Genomic DNA, 24,405 nt, shown 5'->3' with positions numbered 1-24,405 from the left:
TGGTTGGGAGTTTGTTTTGTTCACCAGCAGGCTGCTGGGACCCTGAGTCATGCCCACCCTGTCCGGAAGCCTCTGGTGTGCTCGGTTTGACGTGCTCAGGCTCACTTAGCCCCAGACTCTGCGGTGCCGACGGGAAGACGCTGTGAGTCCCTCTCACAGGCACGCAGCCAGTAAACCTGAGGGCCCCACGCTCAGTCAGAAGCTCTCGGGTCCCCTCACAGGATGGCCCAAGGAGGACGCACTCCTATGCTTCCCTCGGTGCTCTTCAAAGAAATAGCCTTAGGGATGGGTGGCGTAGGTAAAGGGGATTAAGAGGCACAAACTTCCATTTATGAGATAAGTCACGGAGATGAAAAGTACAGCACAGGGGATATAGTCGGCCACATTGCCGTCACGTTGTTTGGTGACAGGTGGCGACCCCACTTAACCGCCAGAGCCCTGGGGGATGTATGGAGTTGTTGAGCCACTGTGTTGCTCGCCTGAAACTAATACAGCACTGTGTGGTAATTCTACTTCAATTTAAAAAATTAAAACAGTAGTCCACGAACAAAAGAACAAATCCAAAGGTGACAATTACCAAAAAAAAAAATCTGAGTTCATAAAATAAATCCGGCAAAGGTCCAGGGAAGCGGCTAATGAATTGGGTGACAAGCACCGTTGTCGTGGGTGAGCCACAGGCTAGTGCTCATGGTACGTGAGCGCCGGGGGTCCCTGCTCCCCGGACCCCACACTGTCTCCCACTGGGAATGACCCTGACACTTGTTAGACAGCTCCAGAGAAAGAGGAAGGCATTTGCTTTTAGCTCCAGTGATTTCTGACCCTAGGACGCGTCCAGCCCCGCCCTGGCCGGCCCTCAGGTGCTCGCTCGTGACCGGGAGGCGTACCCAGCCCTGTAGGCAGACCTGCCGTCTCCACTGCCCACCCTCCCAGCAGCCAACTTTGCAACCATTTGTTTTCTTCTTTTGGAAAGGACATCAGTTTATTGCACTAGAGGCCGCTCCCTGTCTTCATGCTCTGACTCAGCAGCCGCTGTGCTCACGTTTATGTTTATCAACCCGAGTGTGCCGGGGGCTCCCTGCGACTGCTCTGAAGGATTCAGATAAGCAGCAGCCCTGCCCCGGCATGACATGGCCGACACCTTGCAGGCCTGCCCTGAGGCTGTCCACCACCACCCCTGGGCCGGGCCATCTCTCCTCTCGCCTGGATTCTGGAATGGGCCTCCCCGAGGTCTGTCCTCCCAACAGCCAGACTCATGTCATGTTACTCCTGTTTTCAGAACCATCTAGTGGCTTCTCACCTCACTCAGCATGAAGTCCACTTCCTCCCTCAGCCCGTGGCCTTCACGCCATCTGACCTCTCCCCACTCTGTCTCAGGTCACTGGGCTCCAGCCACCCGGCCTCCTTTCCGCTCCCAAAACTGCACCTGTCTGTGGGCTCTGCACTCGCTGGGCCTGCCCAGCATGCCTTCCCGGGGTGGCCAGGTCAGGGAACCCCCCCGGCCCCCCCTCCTGCCCCAAGGCTCTCCTAGCACCCCTCCATTACTGCATCGGTGTGTTCCGCCTCGCCCAGCCCGCCCAATAGAATAGAACCTCCTGGGGGCAGGTGTGTGGTTGGTTTGCATTTGAGGTTTCCCCAGTGCCTAGCACTGGTGCAGTGAACGTGCTCATTGTCCAGCAAGTGATTGCGTGACCCCCGATGGAGGTGCTCAGGAGGCAGCTGGTCCAAGAGCTCAGGCAGCACGAGCACCTCTGTGGGGGTGGCTTGGTGTTCCGCGGGACCCAGTCTGGAGAATGCTGCAAGATGCTCTGCTTCATAAGGATGTCCTGCTCTTCGTCTTCTAATGCACAGTTACTGGCATTCCTGGGTGCTTTTATTCGGACCACCTGTGCTCCTCTGTCCTTGGAGACCTGGTCTATGTCCCGCCCTCTCCCCATGGCCTCCCCTGGGCTGTCTGTGGGCAGGCCTCCCGCTGCTGGGGAGGGCTGTTACCTGTTTCAGAGGCAGCCTCCGTGCTGCCTGCTCCGTCGGAGTGAGGTTCACGTCCCGTGTCGGGATGTGGAGAGCAAGGAGGGCAGTAACTGGGTGCACACTCGGGCTCGTGTTTAGCTTTCAGAGCTGGGTGCGATTACACGGCTGTGCTCAGATTGTGAAAACCCATCGAGCTATACGCTTAGGATTTGTGTGCTTTTTTGGATGCATGTGATCCTTTGGTAAAAAGTTGCCCTTTTATTGGATGAGAGCAAGCAAAGAGCTCGGCTTGCCCGACGCTTCAGCGAGAAGCAGGGAGCAGCGTGTGCATCCTGCCAGCGCTCCTCAGCAGCCCCAGAAGGGAAGAGACATGGCCTCCGACCTCAGGCAGGTGTACCTCACCGGGCCAGGCCAGAGCTTTGTGGGCAGGCACTTCAGTGGGGTGGTGTGAGGCTCAGGGCTTGCCAGGTGAAGGAGGGCGTGCAGGGGGAGAGCGTGCGGGAAGGGAATGGTGGCGAGACACAGAGGAGGTGAGGTACGGACTCGGCCGAGCCTGGGCCACGAGAGGAAGTCCCACTGCGTCCTGTGGGCCCGGGGCCCTGGGAAGGCTGCGACAAGGTGGCTGCAGGACGAAGAGCTGTTGGCAGCCAGGATGGGGCGTAGGGGGAGTGGAGTAGGGGGAGCCTGAGGACGGGGGGAGAGAAGTTGCCTAGCCTGGCCTTCGGGCAGCCTGTCTTCATCCTCACCCTCCCTCTGCCTGCCTCTTTCTCGGGGGTTTCTCCACCCGCCCTCTCTTGCTGTCTCCCCGTCATGTCACCCCCCTTCTTTCTTCCCTGTCCCTGGCCCGTCACCACTTTCTGTGTCTTCCCACTGTTCTGCTTGTCCACAGCACACTGCCCCAAAAGCTAATGGCTTCAAACAGTAGTTTATTATCGTTACCCCTCGGATGCCCCTCGGATGCAGGCAGCGTGTGCATGGACAGCCCCTCTGTGCGCCTGGGGCATGGGTCCAAGCGGGCCCACGCGTGCCTCCCTCCACCTCCACGTGGCCTCTGCATGGCCGACATCTCTCGCTGCTGGGCTCTGATGGGAACCCGGAGACCAGGTTCGGCCCTACCATCGAGTTGCTTCTGCCATGTTTTGTTGGTCAAAAAAGTCACAGACCAGATTCCAGGGGAGGGGACAGACTCGTGTTTCAGTGGGGCCACAATGGGGATGTTGGTGGGGCTGCCTCTCCAGATGCCACAAGGACACAGTCCTGTTCCCTCTGCTTGGCCCCTACCTCTCCCTCCCCGCCCTGGAGCCCCTTCATCCTCCACGGAAGGGGCGCGGGGGCGGGGGGGGGCCCTAGAGCAATACATCCCAAAGGGAACCCCAGGTCGTGGGATGGAATAGGTGTAAAATGTAAGAAAGTATGTTCCGTGGCCAAACGGGTGGATTAAACAAAGCTGACTGAACAGGTGTCCGTACTGCCCAGAGGGGAGGGGGTAAGCAGAAATGCCCAGATGCACTGGATTCTGGTACATCTCGCACCCCTCGGAGCAGGGCAGGCGCTCTGTGGCTTTGTGTGTGGTCCCTGGGGATCCAGCCCCCTCTGCTCACAGCCCTGCGGGCCCCCACCTGGCTGCCGAGCGGACAGGGGAAACTCAGCTGGGGATCTGCGGCTTGGTGCTGGGAAGTGACTCGGGGTTTTATACGCTACTCTGATTTTATGTTGGTGGCTGTTGTCTGGGGGTGTGCCAAGCCTCAGCGACATCTTAGCAGCCTGGTCTTCCGCAGGGACTGGTTTGGTGGCATGGTCACTAAAGCTTGCAGAATAAATTGCACAGCCCCTCCCCCCACGCACTGGCTCCCCACTGAGCCTAGTCCCACAGCTGCCATGCGTCCCTCAGACCGCCTCCTCTCTGGCCATCCACTGTCCCAGGGCTGCCTCCCCCGTCACAGTGCTCCTTTTATTTCTTGACAGCACCTGTCCTCATCTGAAAGTAGCCTTCAAAAACCTTATGATTCTTGCCTGGCCAATCCCGTCCCCTGCACAGTCAGCCTAGTCTGCCCTGCTCCCCGAGACTCCCCAGGCCCGGTGTCTGCAGGCCTGATGAGCTGAGCCAGGGTTCCCTCATGTGCGGCCGAGGAGGGAGTCGTTTGCTGGTAGGACTCTTAGGACGGACGCCTGTTTTCTCTTGAAACGCTGCGGACGGACAGGTGGCCCCTGCTGCAAGGCTGGGAGCGTGTGGCTGCTCATGTGCATGTGAGCTCCATGTAAGGGAGAAATTTGGAGCGGCCAGAGTCGGGCCCAGGGCGGGAGGGGAGACAGGAAGCTCCAGGTCTCTGGAAGCAAGCCAGCAGCAGCTTCAGGTCTCCCCAACTCCAAAAGCACTGGACGTTATTTTGAGGGCAGGGCTCCCAGTGGTGGGTGAGGACGCAGCGCTAGTAACCACACTCGAGACGGTGGCTGCCCTCCTCCCTCTTCGCCGTCCTCTGTGTCCCCTGGCCTCGCGGCAGCTGAGAACCACTATTTGACTCAGGAGCTGAGCCGCTGGGCACCCAGTGCCCCCCGCCTGAGGCTGGCTCATCCCTTCGTGAATCAAGCAGGTGGGAAGCCCCTGCCCAAAGCTGCTAGTGACGAGGAGGACGGCAGGGCGGTGAGAGGGGTGGAGGCTGAGCCCCCAATCCCTTCACGGGGCGGAGGGAGCAAGGTGAGCCCCTCTGCCCACATGCCCTGAGAGGGTCTGGTGGCTGGCTGGCAGGTGTGTGATGGCTGCATGACAGCAGGGAGCCCCCGGGCAGATGCGTCTTGGGCACGAGGCATGTAGAGTGACCGCGCTCACCACAGCCAGGAGCACAGAGCTGCGTGTCAGCGCCGAGCGTCCACTGGGCGACTGCTTTGGGTCCCGTTGAGGCAGCCCAGGAAGGCAGGGCCTAAGACCGGGGCTGTAACAGGGACCACCAAGAGGCCTGGGGAAAACGGGCAGCGTCGGTCGGTAGGGGGAGGACAGCCAGACCCCAGGCTTGGTGCTCACCAGCACCGCCGGTGAGCAGAGGCTGGGACCAAACAGATGGCTCTGTACTCACGGGCAGAGAAGCGTCCGGCTAAGGGGTGGGCAGCCCTGGACGAACCAGAGCAGGCCAGTGGGTGGCAAACAGGACACTGAAGGGGCTTACTCTTGTCCTATGAAAAGGGGACGAGGGACCAGGAGGTGTGGAACATGGACGCAGGCTGACCAGGGAGGAGGGCAGGGCAGCCGGCATTGTGCCCACTCGGGGAAGGGAAGCCAACCCAGCAGGGGACGTCACTGCCCAAGGGAACATACTGGAGGGCAGCTTGAGCCAAGAGGCGTCCTCCTGTTGGGTGTCAGGACCCGGGGGGTTGGCTGGGGCCAGGCCAGGTGGGTGGCTCCAGATGGGCCGTTCACAAGCACACAGGGGCTTACAGAAGAGACAGCAGGAGTTAAATGATGCCCTTGTTCTCAGCTGACATTGGTCATGAGGTCACTGAGGGCCAGGCCTGTGCCTGGTGGGCAGGGTCACTGGCCTTCTGGCCCGCCAGTCCCTACTTCCTGCTGCGCACACAGAGGCTTTGTCATGGTCAGCCTTGCCCTTGTCCTGTCCTGTCTGAATGAAAAGCAGAGCAGAAGCGAGGGCTCAAGTGCGTGGGGAGGCCCACTGCCCCAACACCACCTTGTCCCTCCCCAGGCCACCCGCCCCCTTGATGGAGCTCCTGGGGGCCGTCACAGGCCTCCTCCCCCTGCACCTCTGTCACAGTCCCCCGACAGCAATAGTGTATGTCAGTGGATTTTATTTCTATAGCTTTTTAAAACATTAACTTATTTTAGAGAGAGAGAAAGGGAGCACGCAGGGGGTGGGGGGAGCAGAGGGAGAGGGAGAGAGAGTCCTAAGCAGACTCTGCGCTGAGCACGGAGCTCAACGCGGGGCTCGATCTCACGACACCGAGATCACGACCTGAGCCGGAATCACGAGTCAGATGCTTAAGTAACTGCACCACCCAGGCGTCCCATTTCTGTGATTTTTAATTTTTTTAAAGATTTTATTTATCGGGGCGCCTGGGTGGCTCGGTCGTTAAGCGTCTGCGTTCGGCTCAGGTCCTGATCCCAGGACACTGAAGGGACCAGGAGATGTGGAACATCAGGCTCCCTGCTCCGCGGGAAGCCTGCTTCTCCCTCTCCCACTCCCCCTGCGTGTGTTCCTACTCTCGCTATCTCTGTCAAATAGATAAATAAAATCTTTAAAAAAAAAAAAAGATTAAAGATTTTATTTATCTATTTGAGAGAGACACTGAGAGAGCAGATGACACGGGGGAGGATCGGAGGGAGAAGCAGGCTCCCCGCTGAGCAGGGAGCCTGATGCAGGGCTCGATCCCAGGACCCTGGGATCATGACCTGAGCCGAAAGCAGACGCTTAACCGACTGAGCCGCCCAGGCGCCCTCTATGATTTTTTAAATTAAACTTTTTATCTCGAAAAAACTTCAGGCCAACAGAAACCCTGCAGGTGTATTTCAGTAAAGTCCCATAGACGGTTCGCCCACACTCACCACTGGTAACACTGTGCCATGTTTGCTCTCTCTGAGCGTGGAGCCGTGAGCATGTGGCTGTGTGCTTGCTCCCGTGGGGACCTCAGAGGCCCGGGTCCTGCAGCACGTGTTTCCCCAGAGCCGGCCTTCCCTTTCCCGGCCTCACCTGTCGTCAGGCAGAGACGTGGACAGAGACGTGGACACACCATGCTCTTTTGTTGCTGCCCTTTGCTGCTACCTGCCTGTCCCAGTCCGGGACCCTGTGTGCACCTCCTGCATCCTCCTGCCCTCTGGCCCTCAGGACATGCTGCTGCAGACCAGCTGGGTGTGCTTGTGTGGTGGGCAGCCCCCCCGTCTGGGTCTGCCTGCTATGGCAGGGATGGCGTCCCACCCTGTGAGGTCCACTCTGCCTCCCCGTGCGCCTCCTGTCCTGTGTCAGGCTCCAGGCCTTCTGTCCTTGCTCTCTCCAAAAATAACGTGCCCCACCACCTCCTTCCCTGAGGAAAGTCTCTTCCGGCTTGCAGCCCGCGGGGGTCACGTTGGTCAGCGTCCACTCCAGTCCCAACGACCAGATGCTGTGGGCACTCGACAGCAGGTGGAACGTGCACGTCCGGGCTGGCATCACCGAAGAGATGCCGGTGGGGATCGCCTGGGAGCACGTGCCAGGTAGGATGCCAGCGCATCGTGGCTGCCCCCGGACACAGGCACCCACTCTGTCCAGCGGCCTGTGTGCACACGGCAGGCCCGGCTTTGCCCTCGGGGCTTTGTTTCCTTTCTGCTATCCTGCTGAGGCAGGCAAGAGCAAGGGGCTAACTGAATACCCTGTCTGAGGGACCGCTTTGCCCAACTGCTGCCAGCCCCATTCCCTCAGAGTGCCTGTGGGAGGATTGCTTCCAGACTGCCTGGACCGTGGGGTCCCGTGGCCTTGGGCTCTCGCGGCTTTGCTGGCTCGGCCAGGGGGCACCCTTTCCCTGGGCCACCACGGGGCCACCCTTGGTCGACAAGACCCAGTGACGGGAGGGAGCAGACTCGGGGAGGGTGGTCTGTCCCATCCCAGCCGGGGGCTCAGGACAGACGGACACCGTGTTGGCGTGCAGGCTTGCAGGCCTGCCAGCTCGCACTGAGCACCAGGACCGTGTGGGCCCGCTGCCCCAATGGTGATCTTGCCCGACGGTACGGCGTCACCGACAAGAACCCCGCGGGAGACTACTGGAAGAAAATTCCCGGCAATGTGACATGTTTCACAGGCAAGTGCTGGGCTCCGCAGGGCTCGGGGCTGCGCGGCTCTCCTCGGGTTCGGGGCTCGCTCTCCCGAGAGCCGAGGGTCACACCTGAGGGAGGGCACCCAGCACCCTGCTGGCCAGAGTGGCCCGGGAGGACAGGGCGCGGGGCCACCCACTTTAGAGCTGAGGAGATTGAGGCCCAGGTTGGGGGTGGCATGTCCAGGGCCCACAGCTAGAAAGTGTCACGTTGGGATGTGGAGCCGGCCCGACTCCCCCTGCGCCTGCCGCCCAGGCTGGGTGACTCACGAGTGTGCGGCTGCCTCTCGTCCCTGCAGTGACCTCGTCAGATGAGCTGTGGGCAGTGGGCCCCCCCGGCTACCTCCTCCAGCGGCTGACGAGGACGTTCAGCCACTCGCACGGTGCCCCGAGCAGCCACGCCACCCCCCCCCACCCCGAGGACCTGGAGGACGAGTGGGAGGTCATCTGAAGGAGCCTCGGGCAGGCCGCTCAGGAGGGAGGAGGCCGAGACGGGTGGCGGACACGGTGGTCTCGGAGTCGCTCGCTCCCGGCCACGCCTCATCAGCTCTTGCCCAGACATGTCGGGCCGGCTTGGACAGCCCACACTTGCTTTCATCCATGTTTGTTTCCGTCTTGTTCCAGAACCCACAGCCTCGGCCGAGCGACCTGGAGCTGTGGCCGGAGCGGCAGTGCCTCTGAGCTCTTGCCAGGGCCGCCTCTGAGTGCGGCAGCGCCGGCCTCCACCCCGGCCTCTCCAGGCCCGCAGAGGGGACGAGCCGGGGAGCCGGAGGTCAGCGCGCTCCCACCCATGAGGGGGTCCGCGCCGGCTTCGCGGTCACCACAGGGACCCAAGTTCTAGCACATTCCATGCTGGCCACCCCGGCGGGGAAACCAAGGCTGCATCTGCGAGGTGGGGTGCTGGTCTCTGCCAGGATGCAGCGCGCACACACACACACACACACACACACACACCCGGGCGCGCACACACCACCCACGCCCTCCGGGCCCACTGAGGGCACGGCACGCTCGCCTCCTGGAGGCCACACGTTACCCAAAACAATAAAGGCATAGAAAAGGTGCACGTGTTTCCAAGGCAGCTGTGGCCCCGGGAGGTGTGGCCGGACGTGGGGGAGCTCAGCCACGGGAGCTCACTGAGCACGGTCTTTGGGGTGATGTCTAGTGCTGCTGGTGGACCTCATAACGGCCAGAAGCGTCCTCGCAGGATGAGTCTACTAATTATTGCCTTTTTTGTTTGTTGTATTACAAACCTGCATAAGATACCTCATTTGAAATCAACTCTTATAAATTTAGAGGAGAAATGTATTTTCTGAAACCAGTGGAAGGCCTTTGGTTCCTTCGCGTGGTTTGCCCTGAGCCTGCACTGTCCTCAGCTGCAGCCTTGCTGTGCGTGGGCTCCCCCCGCGGGGCCGTCGTGGGACCTGCCGGCTGGCTCCGAGCGGCCGCCGGCCCCGTGGGCGGGCCTGGGGTGGGCACCCCCGCGAGGTTCGACCTGTGCCCGCTGTGGCCACGCCAGACGTCAGTCCTGGGGGTCCTTGCTGGGCCTCTGGGCCGTAGGCTCGGCAGCCCCGAGCCCAGCGCCCCTCCGTTCCGGAGGCAGCTCCCAAGCGGGACCCTAGCCTCGCTGCTTTCGTTAGGCTGCCTTTGGCCCAGGGCCCCATTACTCGCTGTTTTCCACTAAGTAAATGTGTCCGGGAGCCCCCAGGCCACAGGTGAAGAGCGATAAAATGTGTTCTCTGATGGGACCCAGCCAGCCGCGAAGATGGAGGCGTTCCAGGTCTAAATGAGGACAAGAAGATGAAATCCTAGATCCTGCTTCACACTCCACTTGTGTAGAATCCTTGTTTTACAAGTTTGGTGACGGCAGAGGCCAGCCAAGACTGCGGCCCCTCCTCTGTATGTCGTGCCTTGCCCGGCCCCCCTCACACGGCACAGCTCTCCTCAACCCTCGGGACTTTAGTGCAATTAAACCCAAGTCTAGTTTGATACTTTTAAACTACTTTTAGCTTCAGTGCTTTGTACGGTTTTTCTTTCTGGTTTTAATTTTTAGTTGTGCTTTGAGACAGTGCAATAAACTAGACTTTTTCCAAACCTGGTCGAGTCTGGTGTTTGGGCTGTGAGAAGGGGCCCCGGCGGGCACTCACGAGGGTGGCGTGCCCACCTGTGCTGGAAGAATCTGCCGCTGGCGTTGGCCAACCCAGCCCCATTGACAGGACAGTGTGGTGGACGTGATGTTTAAATGTGCACCAGCGTCCCCAGGGCGGCTGTCCCGAGGGAACGGTCCCTCCAGAGGTGGACGTGCCCCCAGTAGCCGCTGGGAAGGACACTGTCAGGTGAGGCAGAGCGCAGGGCTGCTGTGGGCAGGCTTCGGACGGGTTCAAGCTCCTGGGTCGAAGGCTCCATCCAAGAAACAGAACTGAAGGTGAGCAGCGCCCTACTGGAAGCCAACATGCGGGAAAGGATCCCATTCATAGCCGCAGGACACATCATGTGCCACGGGAGACCTGAACGAGGAATCTCCGACTCCTGTCAGGGAACGTCACACTCCGTAGAAGACATTGAAGAAAGCTTGAATCAAGAAGACATGTCCGATGTCCCTGATGAAAGATGGACACTGTGTAGACATCCATCCTTTCCAAAGGGTTTAACTCAGTTTGTCAGAACCCTCACTGGGGGGGCGCCTGGGTGGCTCAGTCAGTGAAGCGTCTGCCTTCGGCTCGGGTCATGGTCCCGGGGTCCTGGGATCGAGTCCCACATTGGGCTCCCTGCTCGGCGGGGAGTCTCTCCCTCCCCCTACTCTTGTACTTTCGCTTGCTCATTCTCTCTCTCTCTCTTTACCTCCCTCCCTCTCAAATAAATCTTAGAAAAGAACCCTCACTGGGATGGTTTGTCAGGGGAGGCAGGGAAGAAGTCCCAGAATGACGTTTGTGCCCCCGACTGCCAGACGTGTGCCTGAGGCTCCTCCTGCACAACTCCGTGTACCCGTAGGGCTCCTGCGGGGGCTCAGTGACACTCAGAGAGGTTCAGTAACTTGCTGGAGGTCACACAGGGGCCACTGGGATTGGAGCCCAGCTCTGGGGAACTCCAGACCAGCGCTGTGTGATGCCACCTCACTGTCCAGGGAAGAAACAGGTGGGAATTACCAAGAGTGCTGACAGCAGCGGGCGAGTTAAATATGGCGTGGGAGGGAGGGCCAGGGATGGCAGGCGGCCCGACCGGACCCGCAGGGAGCTGGCACGATGGCACATTGTAGGGGAGGGGACAGGCGGCTGAGGTCCCGACTGATGTGCCCCACCCCCTCATTATGTGGACCAAATATCAAATGGGTTAAAATCTTTAAACCAGGGGCGCCTGGGTGGCTCAGTCAGCTAAGCGTCTGACTCTTGATCTCAGCTCAGATCTTGATCTCAGGGTCATGAGTTCAAGCCCCACGTTGGGCTCCATGCTGGGCGTGGAGCCTACTTAAAAAAATCTTGGGGCGCCTGGGTGGCTCAGTTGGTTAAGCGACTGCCTTCGGCTCAGGTCATGATCCTGGAGTCCCGGGATCGAGTCCCACATCGGGCTCCCTGCTCAGCGGGGAGTCTGCTTCTCCCTCTGACCCTCCCCCCTCTCATGCTCTCTCTCTCTCATTCTCTCTCTCAAATAAATAAATAAAAATCTTAAAAAAAAAATCTTAAAACTAGGGGGAATAGTATCTGATTTCTGGATGGCAAGGGCTTTCTAGACTCAAAAATGATGGGAAAAGCCACAGAGGAAATTAAGTATATAGATTTGATTTCCTCAAAATATTAAAATGCTATAAATTTAAAACCCCACTTAAAGGGGGGAATTGCGGCATCACGGATGGTGAATATATACCTTAAAAACATGTACACACCAGTCGGAGGAACACCCAAGGCCCTCGTACGGACACCGATGAAAGGGTGTCGCTCGGCAAACGCCTGGCACCCAGGTGGGGCGTGGACAGAGCAAGGAGAGCGGCCTTAAAACCTGCAGACCCACCAAGTCCACTCTGGGACCTGTCCCCAAGAACAAATCCTAAGTTGCGGGGAGACGTATGGCGCAGGCCTGTTTGTGACCTCAGCCTCTAGGAGCCGCCTGACGGGGTCGGGCACCAGTGTCACAGAGCGGGGGCCTGGGGGAAACGGGCCACGACCTGACTGCATCCACACGCGCCGTCCGCTGTGCGTAAGGATGTGGTTTGGCGGAAGACCGTACAGAGGGCGAGAGAGAGGGAGACAGGGTGGGACGGAGAGAGAAGGGATGGGAACCATCTAAGGCACATGCGCTCGTACCCGTCTAACTTCCGGTGGGTTTGCATGAGGGCACCGGGGGGGCCGAAGGAACGAGTTCCCTACACAGCTGGTCACGGTGGTTGCCTGTGGTCTAGACCTTTTTGTACCTTTTGAATTTCGAGCCATGTAAATGTATTATTTATTTCAAAATAAATAAAATTCACATTTTAAACACAGTGCTAACGACTCCTTATGCCATCAACAGCGGTGAGTCAAATATCACAAAGTAAACACCAAAGACTTCTGAGAAACCTATTTACAAAGCATTTTACAGTATAGGAAAATGCTTATAGTAAGTTTAAAAATACTCAAAAGTGATCTGATGTCACGTATGTAAAGAATATGCATAGAAGAATGTTACATTTATAGATGTGCATGGAAAAAACTGCAAGAAAACACACCCAGATGCTAGCTGTGGTTGTCTGGTTGGTGGGGTGGCGGCAGGTAGTTGGCCCCTTTATTTGGCAGCCACAGGGGGAGGGGTGGGGGGGACAGGATGACGTTTCCACGCGGAAGCCCAGCTACGCCCTGCCCTGGTTTTCCCTGCGGTTCCAGTGTTCCACCTGGAGCGTGAATTCTAGAAGCAGAAATTCTTTTTACAAATCACTGAAGACTGAAATCTCTATCTCGACTGGGGTGGTGGTTACGTGTGTAGACATTTGTCAGAACTCCTCAGACGACACATGTAAGGTCTGTGCATCTCAGGGCGCCTGGCTGGCTCAGTGGGGGAAGCGTGTGATTCTTGATCTTGGGGTCAGGAGTTCAAGCCCCACACTGGGTGTAAAGCCTATTTTTAAAAAATTTTTAAAAAGGCCTCTTTCCATCTTTAAAAATATATAAAGTCTGTGCATCTATCATAGGTCAGTCATGCCTCCGTTTTAAATGCAGCCGGACTGAACCACAGGGGAGCCCGCCCCCTGGAACAGGCATGAACACTGCACGGCCTTCCCCCGACCGCCCCGGCCGCCCTCCTTGCCGGCTCCCAGGAAGCATCCTTGTTCTGAACAGGACTGGCGGTAATTGGGGAAACTGCTCTCAGTCCAGGAGCTTGAGGCTGGTGAAGCAATCGGGAGGAAGGGAAATCAGAGTAATGTGCATCGAGGTGGCATCCGGCTGAAGTCCGTGCAGGGCCCTTAGCCCCTGCCCTCACGGCCACCTCCCCCAGGCCGTCCCGACAGCACGGACAGTCTCGTGGTGTCCCTTCTGGGTTCCCGGCCCGAGATCACGACCCCCTCTGCGGAGGAGCGGCCCAGCCTCCCCTGTCCTCCCCAGCAGGCATGTGGGGTGATGAGATTCTGGCCCCTGAGCTCTAACAGGCTGGGATTCACCAGGCTGCTGGGTGGGCTGCAGTCAGGTTTTCCTTAGAAAGACTGGAATGAGTGAACCGAACACCCGAACCAACGTGCTTCACTCCAGAGAAAAGGGGGCCTCGTTCCGGGCAGAGAGCAGTTGCCTCTGAGAAGCCAGCGAGGCCACCTGCCAACGACCAAGAGCTGAGTCGCTGGCTGCCCTTTCTGGGGCTGGAGGGCCCCAGGGCCTGATAACCCAAACGCTAGGTGCTTCCTGCCCAGCCTCCTGCCCTTCCTCTGGCCAGCAGTGGCCACCAGATAACCCCGAGGCTCCACTTATCACCCTGCACCATTTCCCTAGGTCCTCTGCACTCAGAGGCCTGCAGTGCCCTGAGCCAGGCGTCCCCCGTGAGTCTCAGTGGCAGCTGTGCCAGGAATCGGGCCCCACTCCGCTGCCATCGGGCAGAGAGGCCGGCCTGACCTTGCTTTCCTCAGCCCTCGGAGCAGCTCCAAGCAGTGTGAACTCCATTACCCTCCCGGCCCCCGGCCCACCCCCCCACAGCAAGGAGGACATCAGGGGCCAGTGCCCCGGGATACCCTCCTCCTGCACTCTCAGCCCTCCAAGGCCTAGGGGCCCCAAAGTCAGCCAGCAAATGATGGAGCAGTCCCCGCAGCTTCTGCTTCCTAGTCACCCTCCCACCAAACCACCCCGCTTGGGCCCCAGAACTTCCCTGAACGTGCTCAGGCTGGGCCCCCAGGCTGCGGTGCTCAGAATGATCCAGCTCAGGTCCTGCCTCCTGCTTGCCTGACAATGGGTTCTGTGGGGTGCCCCTTCCATGGCCTCCCAGGGAGCCCCAAGGCAGGGCAGCTGCACCTCTGCATCACCCCAGTCCCAGCCCAGGGGCCTCAAAGGGGTTAGCTGTAGGTGTACAGTGGAAGGGAAGAGGGGCCCAGGGGGGTTGATCCACCGAGGACAGAGCTGGGCCTGGGGAGACATGACGGGAAGTCTGTAGGCCCAGGCTCCCTGTTGGGCTTTCTAGGCAGAGGCTGCTGGTGGCTCCAGGCACCAAGGGTTCCCCAACGCCTCCACAGGCCCACGACCAAGCCACCTGCTACTCCGAGCCACTCTGTCTCCACCTTCATCCACCCCCAAAGGCAACCAGCCCTCCCCCCGACAATGGCATCACTGACATGAAGACCTGGGACTGCCTAAAGGAACCAGACGCTCCTGATCCCCAAGTTTTGAGCTGGGAGAGAGGTTAGCATCCATTGCCCCCAAGTGTCCACGTTCAGAGAAGCTACTTAACTGGCCCACAGGACACATAGCAGAAGGGAGGAGCCCTCACTCCCACCCGCAATCTAGGATCAGCCCCTGGCCGTGCACCCCTCCATTCTCCCCTCCTCCCACCATCGGGCAGACCTTTAGCCTTCTGCTTCTGGCAGCACATCGTGGCCCTCCAGCCCAGGCCGGCGCAGGTTGAATTTCATAGCCCAGTGGAATTCCCTGGGCAGGGCCGCCTGGCCATCCTCCCTGGCCTCAAGGCTCCTCAGGGCACGGACCCAGCTCTTCAGCCAGTCCCTTCGTCCTGAAGGGCACTGGTACATCTGTTAACAGGTCATCTTCAGAACCTTCCAGCAGAAGCCAGCTCCACGGGCTGGGCCAGGGGCCCGTGCCCACCAGGTGCTCCAGCCTCCCCGTCGTACCCACAGGCTCCACCTGACAACCACTGGGGGCTGGGCCGGGGGGTACACGGGAGCCCACACCGGGGCTGGACGGTGGTCGGGACACCTAATCCCACCTGACAGGGTGGAGCAAGGGGCCAGGGGTTTCACAGCAGAGATGAGAAGCAGGAGCCCCAGGACTAGGTGCCTGCTACTCGTCAGGAAAGAACAAAAGGAGGGACAGGGACAAGCCAAGCCCAAGCTGGGCTACACCGGGATTGGCGGGGCTGTCACAAGGATACCCGCCGAGGGGCAGGGGGCACCAGCACATCAAGCCTTCCTGCCCTCCTCTGCCCCACACGGCAGTCTGCAAGGGCCCCACGTGCCTACCGCACAGTGGACCTCCTCCTAGCGTTTCACAGGACCTGCTCTCTCGGCCTCTGCACACGCTGTGCCCGCGCTTAGGCCCGTCAGCCCACACCCCCTGCCCCTGCCCAATTCCTGTGCTCAGCTCAGTCGTCACTCCCTCTGGGACACTTAGTCCTGGAGGCTCTAGATCAAGATGGGAGGCTGGCCCTCACCGACCTCGGTGGCTGGGAAGCTAGTGGAGCGTAGGGCCTGACTCTAGAGGGTCGCATGACCCCTAAACCTTGCAAAAAGGGGAGGGAAGTGGGGAGCGGAGCTCAGCCAGACCCAGGAAACCTGCAGCTGGGGGCCCACCTCCCCAGCCTGGCCCAGCCCGCAACGCGCGCAACATACGAAGCAGACTCTCCTGTACAGAGATCAATATATGTAAAGTGCTGGGTACAACCTCTGAAAAATAGATTTTCCAAAAATCCAGCGCCCAGGGGGACGCCCCCCACCCCCCCCAGGGTCTAGCCCTTGCCCGTGAGGTCCAGCGGCTGCAGGAAGGGCGGCAGCGGCAGCTCGTCCAGGGCCTCGGGGAAGCGTCCGGGCGAGATGGCGGTGACCAGCACCTGCATAGCGCGCACGAAGAGCGAGGGCGGCGCCAGGCCCGCCAGCCACTGGAACTTGTCCTCGCCCAGCAGCCGCTGCCAGCGCGGCCGGTCGCCCAGCAGCTCTCGGCGGGCGGGAGCGGCGGCGCCGGCGGGCGCGTACAGCGCCAGCACGTCGAGCAGCAGCAGGCGGCGCTGGCGTGGCTCCCCGGGCGCGGCGGGCGCCCCGGCGGCGGCGCTGGCGGCCCCGGCGTCGCGGCCCAGCTGGCGCAGCAGCAGCTCGAGCGGCGTCAGGCCGCCGCCGTCGCGCAGGCCGGGCGACGCGCCGTGGCCGAGCAGCAGGAAGAGGCACTCGGGGCGCGCCAGCTCGCAGGCCACGTGCAGCGCCGTGCCGCCGCCCTCCACGCGGCTGCAGCCGCGCCGGTCGAGCACGCGCGCGCGCTCCTCGGGCGGGAAGTCGCGCACGGTGCGCAGGATGCGGCGCAGGATGCCCACGCGGTTGTAGCGCACGGCCAGCGCCACGTGCGGCCCGGGCGCGGCGCAGCAGCGGAAGCCGGCGCTGGGCGGCGCGAGCGCGCGGCGCGGGAACGTGGCCAGCAGGTAGTGCGCGTACGCCTGGTGGTCGTGCACGAGCGCGTAGAGCAGCGCCTCGGAGGGCGAGTAGGCGGCGGCGCGGCCGCGCTCGTCCCAGTGGAAGGCCTCGCTGGCGCGCATGTCCTCGAGCAGCCACACGGGCAGCAGGTCGCGAACGGCCTGGTAGAAGGCGAACGACGACTTGCGACACTGCTTCTGCGCCTGGGAGCGCGCCGCGCCCGCGCCCTCGGGCCCGCCGTCCGCGCCGCCCCCGGGCCGCCTTGCATCCCAAGGCATGCTGGTGGCGGCGGGGCACCTCCGGGCCTCACGGCATGGGCCTGGCGGCTGGCCACCTGCGGGGAGGAGATCGCGGTGAGGCTCCCACAGCCCACCCGCCAGGGAGCTCCAGCTGCTCTCCACAGCTCCCTTCTCTCCTAGGCCCTGAACCACCTCCCACATCCTTGATCGAGCTGCACCTGATCTCCCAACCTTTTTGTGTCTTGTTCTCTGGCACCTCTGCTAGAGGTGCCCTTCCCTGCCCCCTACCTCCACAGCCCCACCCACACTCAAGGCCACCCTGAAAACCGACCTCCCCCCTTCCTCCAGCCCAGGGACCCGGTGACCTGGCCGACTAGGTACTTCCAACCCCAAACAGAAAAGACCGGGGGGGGGGGGGGGGCGGGGAGTAGTGGTAAAATATTGTAATCCACATCTTCAGCAGGGCCAAGCCCCTCCTAACCATGACCCTATCCCTCTGACCCCTGACCACAGATAGGGGCCCCTAGAGCCTCCTCCCGCCCCATCCATGCCAGGCAGGGTCAGAGTTCCAGACCTACCTGGTTCCTGGACTGCGATCACAGGAGATCACAGGCGATCACAGGACGTGAGTGTTACCACTTTCCTTCTCTGAGCCTCAACTTCCTCATCTGTAAGAAAGGGGATGGGAGGAATGCACGCTGTGAGGCCCAGCAGGGTGAGATGGGGTGGATGATGTTTGCTGGATATCAGCAACCCTAGCTTCCAGCAACCCAGAAACGTGAGCACAACTCTTCACAGCAAATCCCCTCCAGGCCTGCTACTTCTCTTGATCTTCCCAACTACTAGATGAAGCAGGTCCTGTCATCCCATTTTCCAGCAAGGGGCAAGCTTGCCCAAGGTCAGTCAGCAGGTCATGGTACAGCCAGGCCTACAACCCAGATTTCGTCCCTCCCATTTTGGGCTCATTCCAGAAGTGGGGGGATCCCCAACCCACCGGGAGCCCAGCTTGATCCCTACCTGACCTTGCCCTCTGAGCCCCCAGCCCCAACCTGAGCCCTGGCCTCTGACCCCTGACCCTGCCAAGCTCCCCAGTGCTTTCCCTCAAGGGTAAGCCCTTGGTCACAAGGGGGCTGGGTCAGCGGACAGGCCGCGTCCACACACACTGGGTAACTAAGTTACAGAGACGGGCACGGTGGGGGTGGGCTGCAGCCACAGCGCTCTTCCGGGGGGCACCATGACCGGAAAAACCCCCCAAGCCTGGGACTCTGCGCCCCAGGTGTATGTACCCCGTGTCGATACCCGTGGGGCGCCAGGCGGGTTACGTAAAGTTGGGCCGCCCCACGTCACTGGGCAGCGAGTCACGGCCGCGGCTCCGTGAATGGGGGGTTGGGCCACCGAGGGCTGGGTTGTGTGCCCGGGGGCCAGCTCCTCCCCGTCCCCTCCCGGCGGCCGCGGGTCGCGGGGGGCTAGGCCAGGGTGTTTGCCGACCGGTGGCCAGTGCAGTGAGGGCTGCACCTGCGTGTGCACGTGTCCAGGGGACACGAGGGGGCGGTGGCCAGGGGAGACCGCCCGGGGCGGGGGCTGCGCGCCGAGCGGGCCGGGGGAAGGGGGGACTCACCGTGGGGAGCGGCGGGGCCGGGGACCTGACGTCCCAGTCCCCGCTGAGGGCCGGAGCGCGCACTGTTCACCCGCGGGTAGGCGCGCAGGCGAAGGTCCCAAGACGGGCGGGAGGAAGGGAGCCGCCGCCGCCCGCGCCCGCCGCAGCCGCGGTCTGAGCCGCCGCGGCCCGATAGCTGGGCGGCGGCGCCGGCGACGGGCGGGCTGGCGGGCGGGCTGGCGGGCGGGCGGCGGGCGGGCGGCGGGCGGCGGGCGGCGCAGTGCGGCCCCGGCCCGGCAGGACCGCGGGACCGTCCGCCGCCGCCATTGGCCCGCACTGCCGGACCCCGTCGCCGCTCATTGGTCGCTACGCTGCACCATTGTTGCGTCACCAGCCGGTGGGCGGGGCGCCCGGCAGGACCCGCGGAAAAGTTGGGAGAAACTTGAGGGCGCGCGGGGGGCGGGCGGACTCGGGCGGACTCGGGGCGGACACGGGGCGGGGCTCCTGGAAACCCGAGCCTCTAGCGAGGAAACGCTCCCGGCGGCCGGGGCCCGGGAGGACGACTGGGACCCGCTCTCAGTGCGAGTCTGGGCGCGCGCGTAGGCGCCCCGGCTCCACGGACAGTGCCGTCCTCGTCACCCCAGGAGTGGTATTCCACCTCCCCTTTGCACTGACCCTCTATGACCTTGAGGGAGACCTCCGGGACTGTTTTCCCGGCTCTACATGGAGGGGTCAAGAGGCAGAGCTGTGACCCCTAAGGGCCCCAGAACTGTGTTCTGTCCGGCCAGGGTCGGGGCATCGGGAGCCCCGGCTCTAGGCTGACGTTCCCAGGGAACCGGTGAATGGATGCCGACGGCTATTCATGAGCGCGTTCTGTGTGCCAATCCCTGTGCCAAACATAACTGATTTCTCTTCATTTTCACAACTGGCTGTGGTGGGAATTATGACCCCCAATTCACAGGCCAGGAGTTTGAGGCTCACGGGGAGGTGGCCTCCAAGTGAGGAGCAGCCAGCAGGGAAACCAGGTGCTTCCCCTACTTTTCTTCAGACATTTGTGGGGGATTGGGCCCCCACTACCCCAGCCTCTTCACAAAGGGTCCAAGGTTTGGGGTGCCACACAGGCAGGCGCCCAAGGTCATGCTGATACCTCACCACATACCCCACCGGAAGCCCTGCCCCACCTAGGCGGGGTGTGGTCTCATAGGCCTGCACTGAAGCTCTCAGGGGGTCCATGGCCACCACCAGGTTTAAAGAAACTGGGTCATTGGCCCCAGGGATGTGGGATCCACCTGCCTCACCTCAGCTCTCCCCTGCTGATCTCTCTGGGCCCCAGTTTCCCTGCATTTTGTCCTAGCTTTCCCATTCTGGCATCTCTGAGTATGACTGGGGGCGGGAACTGAATGGAGATCCTGGGGTTGACGATTGGCCTTTTGGAGCCCCCAGGCCCTGGGAGACATCCTAGGGATGTGGTGCCTCAGGTCAACTACCTGGGGCTCAAGGCTCGAGCCTCCTTGCTTCCTTGTCCTCATTCTTCCAGGGCTAGAGTTCCATCTCCATGACTACCGATGGACTGAGGATGTGAGGGCAGCGTATGTGGGTGCCAGGGTGTGCAGCTGGCCTCAGGGCAGGTCTCTCTCCACCTCTCCATGCCCCTCGCCTCACCCTTCAACTTGCCCTCCTCACTGGGATTCCTAAAGGCATCTTTCTAAAAGTCCCTCTGATCTCATTTCTCTACCACGTAGAAGCTTCCTGTGCCCATGCGTTAACCAGAAAGACCAGGTGGGGCCTGGGAGCCACAGCCGGAGCAAAGGTCTGGGAGCGGCAGAGGGAGCCTGCAAAGGTCCACCGGGAGGGGCCGGGCCTTGGGTGCTGGGGCAAGGAGCTCGGGTTTGTCCTGAGGATCTGGAAGTGAAGGCAGAAGGGGTTTGGAAGTCAGTTGGTTAGTGAAATATTTCAGGCATACAAAAACAATCATAATGAATGCCTGGGAGCCATGGTCCAGTTTAAGAGGTAACAGATGGATAAGCCTGAAGGCCTGCGTGACCGTCCTACCCCCAGCCCAGCCCTGGGTCTCTCCCACGGTGGTGGCTAACGTAAGGCTGGCTGCCACGGCACCAGTCAGCCCTCTCTACCCGCGGCTTGCTCTCTTCTCCCAACGTTCCTTTTAGACTCATCCTCAGGGGGAGGGGGACATGCCGCTCTGGGTGGCTCTGGGTCGCTGAGGCATTTTCTGCTGGTGGGAGCTGTCCCCTGTGCCTGGGCACATGTGTGGTCTCCCAGCAGTGCTAGCTGTGAACGTCCTGCCTGTGCCTACCTGGGGGTCATGCTGGGGCCCAGACCCAGGGAGGAAGTGCTGAGGTAGGGTGTGACCCTCCGCAGCCCCTTCTTATGCCAGACTGCTTCAGGAACAGCGTGAACAGGGTGCAAAGGGGCAGCTTCCCTCAGGAAGGGAAGGATGGCCTCAAAGGGGGTGAAGGGTGGCTGGGGCAGAAGGGCGTGGGTGGACGATGGAGAGACTGAGGAGGCCTGGGGTGGGGGGACTGCCTTCTTGGTATGGGGTTTGACTTTTGACCCTTTTGTGTTCCCTCTGGAACCCAACCCCCAACCTACTCTGCTCTCTCCCGGAAGAGCTTGTCCCATAGGGCGTCTGGGTGTGCTCAGGCAGGGAGGTAGAGTCAGTGGGGGCCTTGGAGCCCAGTTCAGGGTGTGTGCTACAGGTAGAGGGAGGAGGGCAGGGAGCTTCCTGGGGGAGGAGGCTGGTGCCAAACATGCTGGGTTCTAATCAGCTACTCACCAGCTGTGGGGACTTAGGCTGAGTAATTCCGCCTCTTATCTGTGAAATGAATCAGGTGGATTTTCAGATCTCAAAAGGAAGGGCAGGATTGGGCAAGGCCAGTATGTGAAATGGCCAGGACCAGGAAAGAGGATGGGGACCTCCTACCCCCTGCCCCCACCTCACCTGGGTCCTGGACTTCACCTGGCTGTACTGGGCCATAGCCCACCTGGCCTCCAAGGGCCCGTTCCATGGGTGCTCTCTCCTGCCCCTCCAGCTTCTCCCCTTGGAGGGCTGGGCTTGTCCCCGCTTGTACTTGAGTTCAAGCTCTCCCACAGAACTCTCCATGCCATCCAACCGGTCTTTCAAGGCTTGCTTGAGATGCCAATATGGACCAAAGACAGGATAAAACCAAGGGAGGACAAGTGATATCCTGGGAACCAAAGAGTCCAACATGCGTAGTGAAAGACTGACACTCAGAAGGTGTAAACATCTCTGGCAATCCAGTGAGAAAGACTAACCCAGGAGGAAAATGGGCGGGGGACATGAATAGGCCATTCACAAAGCGGCCAATAAACACATGAAGGTCTTTAGCTTTGTAAGAAATCAGCAAACATATAGCAGGGTGAAGAATCAGGCCCTCGCTCTCAGGCAGAGGAGGGGAAGGCACCTCCGAGGGCCCCCACAGCAGGGGAGATGCACTTGGGTCCAGCAATGGGAGGGGTAGGCATCTCATCCCAGATATGTACTGGCCCACATGCCAACAAGTTCCACGTGGTTTCTGTTCACTTGCTTACTCCTTTCAGGTTTTAAGATTTTTTTTTTTTTATTCATGAGAGACAGAGCGAGAGAGAAAGGCAGAGGGAGAAGCAGGCTCCCAAGGAGCAGGGAGCCCGATGCGGGACTCGATCCCAGGACCCTGAGATCATGACCTGAGCCGAAGGCAGACGCTTAACCATCTGAGCCACCCAGGTGCCCTCCTTTCAGGTTTTATGAAAGAATTTAGACTGAATTTCATATCTTATGTCTAACTACTTCAGAGTTAAACTTTTGAGAATTCAGGTGACTACAGGCAAGAAGGAAGTAGTGTGCCTGCTGCGTTTTTAACGGTGACAACCTGGAAACCACCTAGGTGACCATCCAAAGGTGAATGGCTAAAATAATCAGGATTCACCCTTCCCAGCTCTGGTTTTTGCCACACAGCAGCCACTCCCTGTGCCCCTGCTGGGTTTGAGGAGGCTGTGGGAGCCTGAAGCCTAGGGACCAACTCCCTCATATGCCCGAGACTGCGCTCTCCCGCCCCCCCGCACCCCCCCCACCCCCACCCCGTGAGACAGTTCCCATGCATCCCTGGGCCCCTGTAGGATCTCTGGTCTGGCCGCGCTGCATCTCGGGCTTTCTCATTAAATGAGCTGGTGAATTCTCGTTTGGCCGGAGGCCAGTCGGAGGCAGGACCCATCCCTTGAGAAAGTCCCGACTCTTGAGAGTATTTACCTGGGACAGTGCCTGTGGTCCCAGCATAACTGTAATGACTGATGCACATACCAGTGTTATGGGGCCACCGGCAAGAACACAGAGCCTGAGCTCCTCGTCTGTCAAGTGGAGAGGAATGCCCTCAGCCACAGACAGCCGTCCTGAGGAGAAACCGAGCTCTCACAGGGCACAGCTCTGCGTGGCACAGAGCTAGCCCCAACAACTGAGCTGCCAGGATTCGTTTTTAAATATTCCAACATAAAACCGTGGAAAGAAAAAGGCATACATATTGTTTGAAAAATGCTGGAAGCCACACACTGATCTCTCGCCAGCAGTGCCTCCTGGGGAGAGAATCAGCAAAAAGGAGAAAGGGACCCTTTTCGTTTTTATTCTCTGTACCTTCTTTGTGGTTTGAATCTTTCGCAAGGCGTACATACTCAGATATTACTTGTGTAGTTAAGGTATGCTTTTTTTTTTTTTTTAAGTAATCTCTGCCCCCAACATGGGGCTTGAACTCATGACCCTGAGGTCAAGAGTTACATGCTTGACTGACTAAGCCAGCCAGGCGCCCCAAGATAAGTTTTTAAAGAGGCAGTTTCCATTGGCCGAATGCTGTCTCATGGCCGTTATGTCACTGCCTTGCCCAGTAAGGTAGATTGGATTGTCAGCCCACTTTACAGGTAGGGAAAATGAGGCTCAAGGGATAGGGCTTTGCTCACAGAGGTGGAACCAATAAGCTTCATCTTGTCCCAAGAAGGGAAGGCTTTGGTTTCGTGAGTTCTAAGCCCCCCTGGGGTTTCAGACTCCTTTGTGAGAGCTGATGAAAGCTGAGGCCCCTCCTCCTAGAAGTCTCTCCCACTCACAGAAGGGAGGCCTCCCACGCAAGCTGGGGTAGTGGGTCAGGGCCCCTCCCTCCCTGGCCAGGGGAGTCGGGCAGTCAGCCAGCACTTCTAAGCAGCTTCACTCATTACCCAAAAACGGGCGCTTAGAGCGTGTTCTGAGGACCAGAGGTGAGTGGGCAAGAGAGGCTTCCAGGAGGAGGAGGTTACCTGAGATGAGGAGGAGTCACATGCAGCCCATGTCATCATCATGTCCTGTGGGCTCCGTGTCCAAACACTCTGACCCCACCAGTCTGCACTGCTCCACCCCACCTCCCAGGTCCAGGCTGCCCCCCACTCTCGTGGCTCCATTCTCAGCCCCAGCCTCCTCCGCCTGAGAGGGATCCTGTCAAAGCCATGTCAGCTGGGGCCCTCTTCGGCTCAGAGCCTCTTGGCTTAAAGATGCTGCCCATCTCCGACTGAAACCCCTGTTCTACCTCAAGGCCGGACCCCCTCACATTCCACTGGGAACCTTGGCCGTCCTTACTCAGGTCCCTGGGGCCTTGCTCATGCGGTTCCCACGGGCCTGGACAGCTAGTACCCAGAGGTCTGCACATCCTCATTTCAGGTGTCACCTGACTGAAGGAGCTCCCCCAGCCTCTCTGGGTCCCCACCACACTGTCCTGCTGCACTCCTGGGGGGTTCTTCTCTGTCAGACCACAGGGAGGGGCCGTAGGCGCCCCGTAAATGCTGATGACTAAGTGGAGAAGGAGTTGGGTGGGTGGGTGGGTGGGTGGGGTCAGGGCGCCCCAGTGTGGGGGAAGCAGGCAGGGGTGGGAGCCTAGCAGGCCTGGTTGGCTGTGGGTAGTGTGGGCAGGTCCTGATGCCTGAGGTGCCCTGGAGGGCTGGGAGCAGGAAGTACATGATTCATCCAGGCTGCACCAGAGTCCCTGCCG

General features: G+C 60.3%; 2 protein-coding genes across 6 annotated transcripts in view; one reads left to right on the top strand and one right to left on the bottom strand.

The window, feature by feature from the left end:
• The window catches only part of TECPR2 (tectonin beta-propeller repeat containing 2), a 102,882-nt gene extending 93,036 nt beyond the window's left edge, over positions 1 to 9,846 (top strand). For all 5 annotated transcript variants that reach the window (XM_081829874.1, XM_081829875.1, XM_081829876.1 and 2 more), the window contains 3 exons: positions 7,021 to 7,162; positions 7,594 to 7,743; positions 8,055 to 9,846. In XM_081829874.1, the coding sequence (XP_081686000.1) occupies positions 7,021 to 7,162; positions 7,594 to 7,743; positions 8,055 to 8,206 (444 nt within the window). In that variant the 3' untranslated portion in view covers positions 8,207 to 9,846. The remainder of the gene's footprint in view (positions 1 to 7,020; positions 7,163 to 7,593; positions 7,744 to 8,054) is intronic.
• Positions 9,847 to 15,776: 5,930 nt separating this feature from the next.
• ANKRD9 (ankyrin repeat domain 9) lies at positions 15,777 to 18,604 on the bottom strand. Its single transcript, XM_081829881.1, has 3 exons — positions 18,407 to 18,604; positions 17,367 to 17,456; positions 15,777 to 16,883 (listed from the first exon to the last, which is right to left on the bottom strand). The coding sequence occupies exon 3, from the start codon at positions 16,825 to 16,827 to the stop codon at positions 15,877 to 15,879; it is 951 nt and encodes a 316-aa protein (XP_081686007.1). The 5' UTR covers positions 16,828 to 16,883; positions 17,367 to 17,456; positions 18,407 to 18,604; the 3' UTR covers positions 15,777 to 15,876.
• Positions 18,605 to 24,405: the final 5,801 nt, after the last annotated feature.

The sequence above is a fragment of the Leptonychotes weddellii genome, chromosome 9 (genome assembly GCF_054177405.1).
Source record: "Leptonychotes weddellii isolate Sample4059 chromosome 9, ASM5417740v2, whole genome shotgun sequence".
Lineage (NCBI taxonomy): Eukaryota > Metazoa > Chordata > Mammalia > Carnivora > Phocidae > Leptonychotes > Leptonychotes weddellii.
This window is presented reverse-complemented; position numbering and strand designations above follow the sequence as displayed.